Here is a 6,421-nt window from a genome sequence, read left to right as displayed (position 1 = left end):
CGCCACCATGCCCGGCTAATTTTTTTAATATATATATATTTTTAGTTGTCCAGCTAATTTCTTTCTATTTTTTTTAGTAAAGACGGGGTCTCCCTCTTGCTCAGGCTGGTCTCCAACTCCTGAGCTCAAATGATTCGCCCACCTTGGCTTCCCAGGGTGCTAGGATTACATGCGTGAGCCACTGCGCCTGGCCTGACGGATTTTTAAATTGGGTATTTTTCTCATTATTATTGGGTTATAAGAGTTCTTTTATGTCTTCGTGTTACAAGTTCATTGTCTGATTTGCATGTTGCAAGTATTTTCTCCTACTGTGTGGCTTGTGTTTTCACTTTCTTAAGCATTCTTTGAGAAACAAAAGGAGGTTTTTAATTCATAAAGTCCAATTTATTAATCTTTATAGTTAAGGCTTTTTGTGTCCTATCTAAAAAAATTTGCTGAACCCAGGGTCACTAAGATTTTCTTCTATGTTTTCTAATAGAACTTTCACAGTTAAACTTTTACATTTAGGTCTATAATTCATTCTGAATTAATTTTTTGTATGGCGTGAGGTAAGGGTCAAGGCTTATTTTTGCAAATGGCTACGCAGTTGTTCAAGCACCTTGTTGAAAAGATTATCATCTGCCCCACTGAACTGCTTTCTTGGCACCTTTGTCAAAAATCAATTGGTCATATATATCTATTTCTAGACTCTCTTCTGTTCCACTGATCTAATGACTCTCTCTTTACTCTAATACCACATTATCTCGATTATGGTAGTGTTACAGTTAGCCTTGAAATCAAATAGTATAAGTCCCTCAACTTGTTCTTTTTCAAAATTATTCTTAGATCAGTCTATGTCCTTTACATTTCCATAGAAATTTTATACTCAATTTGTCATTTTCTACAACAAAGTCTACTGAGATTTTGATTGGAATTGCATTAAATCTATTGAACACTTCAGCAAGTACAGAGATCTTAACGACATTGAATCTTCCCATCCATGAACACAGAGTATCTCTCCATTTATTTAGATCTTTATCTCAGCAATGTTTTGTCATTTCCTGTGAAAAAATATTGCGTTTATCAAATTTGTCCAATTTCATATTTTTATACTCCTATAAATATTTTTAAATTTCAGTTTTCAATTGTTCACTGCTAGTATATAAAAACATAATTGATTTTTATATATTGATTTGGATTCTACAACCTAGCTAAACTCATTTGCTGGTTCTAAAAGCATTTTTGTAGACATCTTAGAATTTTCTAGAATCATTTGTCTGCAAATAAAGACAATTTTACTTCTTCCTTTGTAACCTGTATGCATTTTGTTTTTTGAAATTGCCTTATTGCCCTGACCAGGACCTCCAATACAGTGTTGAATTGAAACAGAAAGAGCAGACATCCTTGCCTTGTTCCACATCTTAGAGGAATATTATTCCTTCCTTCATCACTAGGATGATAACTGTAGGTTTTCCATAAAACTTTCTGTTTTATTCTTATGATAAAAGTGTCTTCTGTTTTACAGGTAAACCTACAGTTAGATCTTCTCGTGATCTAGCAAAAACTAAGTTGCTAGGTTTTCTAAAAGTCAGCAATCTGTAGTTCCACTTGCAACACACATAAATTCCTTGTGGAACAAATTCAACTACTCTACTTGTGTGTGAATACACATTTCAATTTAATATACCAAAGATAAATATTTCTGTAATCCTGAATTTCAAAAGCAACTTTGGATCTGAAAAGGATAATTTAAAAAATAAGCATGCCATATATTTCCAAATATTTTCTCAACAAGATTATTTTCTTAACGGAAAGAAAAAAAAGAAAAAACACTCCGCCAATTCTATCTATTCTATCCTCACAGTTTCAAAATACCCAGAACCTTAAAAAAAAAAAACCTCTGCCTTCTAATTGAATATAAACGCATGACAAATCATTGGTTTCAAGGTCATTTAAATGCTCACCCTACCCTACCAAAAATTCATGTTTTCCAAAACACCATCAGTGAGTTATATTAAACATTTAAGTATAATTATGTCAGATAATTATAAATATAAACACAGAAATTTAATTTATATTTATTCATCCAGTGGAATAAGCAGCTCTGTTGCAATTCACTTAGATAACCTGGATCTTCCTATATTTATGCTTCTTGGACACCAAGTAATCCTCATCTCTGGGTCTTCATTTAGGCCACAGGTTCTTAACCTTGACTGTACATTGGAATCACCTGGGGAGCCTCAACGTACTGATGATGGGGTCCCACAGCCAGAGATTCCTATTTAGAGTCGTTAAAAGTGGGGATTATTAAAAGCTCTTCAGGTAATTCAAATGTGCAGACTAGGGGTGAGAAGGACCAATCTAGGCTTTCTGCAGGAAGAGACGTTTCTCATGGTCACTGCCAATCTGCAGCACCATACTTCGGAACCTAGTTCCTCTAGAGCTTTGCCCAACCTAACTCCTAATCAAACACTGATGGAATTCAATAATTCCATTCGGATTCCTACATTCATTTCTATTTCATATCCAGAATTCACAGGATACATGTAAATCTCTAACCATATTTTAGTCATTCCTCTCTAATCCACTTCTAAGTTCCACAAAGTAAGTTAGGCTGAAGGGAAATTAACTCAATATAATTTGATGATTAACGTTAAACAGTCATTATGGTGTTTTACTTCTATTTAAAAGAAAGGGATACATCCACAAGCCATCTGTAATTTTAGAGAATACATGGTAAAATTACCAATTTCCCAATATAAAATAAATACCTAAATGAGTCTTCATTGTTATCCCTATGATTCACCACCACTTGTCAATTTCAAATAGATGTTCAATGCCCATTCACATTCTGGGTTCAAAACTGACTCCCTCTAGACTTTAAGCACTTAGACTCCTGAGAGTCTTCAACCAGCATACTCCATTTTGTCAACCCAGACCACTTTATTATAATTATCATTTCATCATCTAGGAGTGCGAACAACACCTGTATCACAAAGACAGTGTGAGGATTAAGCAGTAAAAGCATTTTAGCACTGTGTGGAGTGCTCTACAAATTTTCATTTATTTACAGCAGAAATTCTGCCTCATGGGAACTATGTGAGAAGCAGAGGTAAGTGAGAAGGGTAGCTACATGTCAATACACAGCAACACCAGCAGGTGCTGGGGGGAGGGAGGGCAGTAAACAATCTACTGAGGAGCTCTCACAGCCTGTTCACAGATTAATAGCAGCAGAAACGTCTATTGCAGGACCCACACATCTCAGATTGACTGGTTACTTGCAAACATATGTAAATTTCATCTCCTTGGAAAACTGCTAAATAATACAACTTTGCCAACATGCAGACCAGGCACTTTGATCCCTGCCAATGTAGCTCAGGTACCTCTGGGATGTAATGGATGTGCAAGCCGAAACACGTGTGCACGTCTGAAAGGCTGAACCAACACGTATCCATAAATATTATGAATAATACTCGCGAGAATGTACGGCTTTCTCCTAAGCAGCGCTTGAAGCACCTTACTCAAATAAAGTCACTTTCACATCACCCCTTCTTTGCCTTTCCTGAGTATTACGCGCGTGCTGAGAGTTGGGGAGCCTTCCGCAAAGTCTGCGTGGAGTGGGGAGACGGCCCTGGACCCCTGCCCGCCTTCCCGTTAGCCTGAGCCGCCGTCCCGAAAGGGGATCGTGTCCAGGCTGGCTTCCCGGAGACACACCTGCGCCTGCACACACCCACCGCGGTCACGTCACTGGTTCCGCGGCCACCTGGGCGAGGACCAAAGTCTGGAGGGAATTCCCTCAGCCACGAGCGATGGAAAGCGGGACCAGGGCGAGTTTTGAAAACTGGAAGGGGAGAAGGGGTTAAGGGGACACAAGGGGGAGGGATCATTGCTACTTACCCAGCCCTCGAAGGTGTCCGAGGCGCCGGCCGTGCGCAGCAGCTCCTGGAATTGCAGGGTACAGTTGGCCACGAAGTGGTCGTAGCCCAGGGGCGTCTCGTGGAAAACGGCCAGCTCAAGGTGGCCGCCGTCGGTGACGTTAGCGCAGAACTCCTCATTGTACGTGGGTTTGTTGGTCTTCTGCTTGGTGCTAGTCTGGCCCACGCGCACCTGGTCCACGCTCACCGTCAGGTAGGGGTCCAGCAGCTGGTGGCCCTTCTTGAAGAGCGAGTGGCGCAGGGACCAGCGTGTGGGCTGCAGCCCCACGGCTTCGCCGATGCGGACCCTCAAATAGCCATTGAACTTCATAGTGCCAGACGACATGCCGGCGCCGCTGCCCCGGCCCCGGGGGGCCGCGCTGACTTGCGGCGGGAGAGCGGGGAGTCCCGGCTCAGGCCAGCCCTCGCGGCAGCCGCAGGAGTCGAGGCAGCTCCGGGGAAAAGCAGCGCCCAAGCCCCCCTCGACCGGCCATTCTGCCTCCTCTGTGGGACCTTCCCCTCCCCTCCTTCCCTTCCTCCCGAGGTGGAAAGGAGGGGAGCCCGGCGCCGAGCCCTCTGCGGGCCGGGGAAGCCTGATCGTCCCCTTGGAGCGCACGGCGCTTCCCGGGGGCTCGCGCCGGACTCGCCCCTTCTGCAGGGCCAGGTAGCTCCTCTCCCCGGAGAGCCGGCGCGACCCGTCCGGTTAGCTCCAGCCCCAAGCGTCTCTTCCCCCGCCTCCTCCTGCCTCTCCTCCTGCCCCCGCCTCCGCGGGCTCACGCTCTCCCCCCCTCGGCGAGCTTCGAACCAGGAAGCAGCTGCCGCCGCATCCCGGGCGAGAACCTCGCGCCGCCAGGCTCCAAGTTCTCAAAACCCCGCGCCGGCTCCCGCGCCTTCCGGACCCCGGGGGCGTGGCGCGCGGCCCGCAGGCCGGCCCTGCGTGGCGTGGGTGCCCGCGCGCCCTCCCGCCTGCACCGCCCTGCGGGGGGGGTCTGGCCGTGCGCTACCCCAGGCGCTGTCAAGAAAGGGAAGGGTTCGTGGCCCAGCCCTAGCAAACACCTGAGGCATGGGAAATTGGCCTGGGGGGCTGGGGGCGCGGGTGCTGGAAGGAGGGGAGGATGCTGAGGAGGAAGAGCAGCAAAGAACCCGCGCGGCTAAGAGGCGCCCGCACCCTCTCTCCCAGCCGCCGCGGTGGGCTGCTGACCCTGCCTGGACGTCTGGGAGAGGCCCTGGCCGCAGGCGGGCGCGCGGCGGGGAGGTTCTTTTTCCTGATCTTTACGGGGATGCCTCATCCCGGGGTCAGTTGGAGCGCATCCTGTTTTGCGCCTTTCCTGCGGAGGGTAATTACACAGTTGTGTGTGTGTGTGTGTGCGTGTGTGGTTTTATTAATAATAGGGCACTAGTACTGATGGAAATCCTGTCCGCCTCCTTCCTCAGAGAGGTGTGTCTTGTTGCATAAAGAGCTGGAAAGGTCGGTTCTTCAGGGGACCGACGTGGCCAAGACGTAATAAGTCTCTTCCTCTGCGGGTGGTTCCTGGTCCACCCAGCCCTGCATGGCAAGGGCAGAAAATGTGCACACACACACTGTCCCTGACACTCATACACGGAAGAAATCGCCTCTTCTAGCAACACTCCAGGTTGTTGTTGTGTTCTTCAGTCAGAGTGGGCAGCCTTCTGATGCCTCCCGCCCCGTGGCTCCTACAGTTTTTGTGCCCTGAGAGGACCTTGCAGTCTACCGTGTTCTATGGCAAAGCTTGCTCCCTGAGGGCCAGCCACAACCAATTTGCTTCCCATAAAGCCTAGGCCGTTCTTCAGATACTTAATTACTTCTGTCTTGCTATACAGGTTCCCTTTGAGCGGGTTCATCTTTCTAGGCCTCTCTTCCAGGGCCCTGTTCAGGACTTTCTTACTGAGTAAGTTGGCAACAATTTCACATGAGTGAAGGCCTCCCCAGTAACAACCGCACACAGTAGAATGAAAACAAGTAAGAACAATGGGCCCGGTGGGAAAGAGCCTGTCTTAAAAACTCCAAAACTTCCTTAGAGACCAGAGCAGGACAGGGATGCAGGTCCCCACTCTAATGACACCCTAGCTTTAGGCAGGGCTTGTAAAGCATGCTCCCAAACATCCAGGGGGCTCCGGCCTGGCCCCAGTGCTCCAGGGTGGAGGTCAAATTTGGGTCAACTCTGTCACCCTCTCCTCCGAAGAGCTGAACTCTGGCTTTAAGAATCACTAAAGGATTTGCTGCTCTTGGGCTTTAGCACCATAATTAGACAGTCTCCAAATGGTGGGTGGCTACACAGTTGCCCTGGGATTGGGAAGTGAGGGACACCAGACACTGCTTCTTCACCCTATCAGTCAGTGCCAGTCAGGCCCCAGGGTGGGCAGGACAGCCAGGGTGCCTGCCCTCCTGGGGCTCACAGCCCCGCCGGGAGGAGAAGCGACAAATAGAAGGTGACACATGCAGAGGGTGCAGTGAGGAAAAGCCCAAGGTGCTAGGGGATGGTGCAACCTGGATGGGTGGCCGGGAA

At 47.6% G+C, this 6,421-nt stretch overlaps 1 protein-coding gene across 1 annotated transcript in view; it reads right to left on the bottom strand.

Moving 5' to 3' along the window:
- LOC105819724 (protein kinase C eta type-like) overlaps positions 1–4,712 on the bottom strand; it is a 63,651-nt gene extending 58,939 nt beyond the window's left edge. Inside the window, exon 1 of the mRNA XM_012656031.1 lies at positions 3,877–4,712. Coding sequence (XP_012511485.1) covers positions 3,877–4,239 — 363 coding nt within the window. The 5' untranslated portion in view covers positions 4,240–4,712. The remainder of the gene's footprint in view (positions 1–3,876) is intronic.
- Between the last annotated feature and the right edge of the window lie 1,709 nt (positions 4,713–6,421).

This window comes from Propithecus coquereli, unplaced genomic scaffold, assembly GCF_000956105.1.
Source record: "Propithecus coquereli isolate 6110/MARCELLA unplaced genomic scaffold, Pcoq_1.0 Scaffold5, whole genome shotgun sequence".
NCBI lineage: Eukaryota > Metazoa > Chordata > Mammalia > Primates > Indriidae > Propithecus > Propithecus coquereli.
This window is presented reverse-complemented; position numbering and strand designations above follow the sequence as displayed.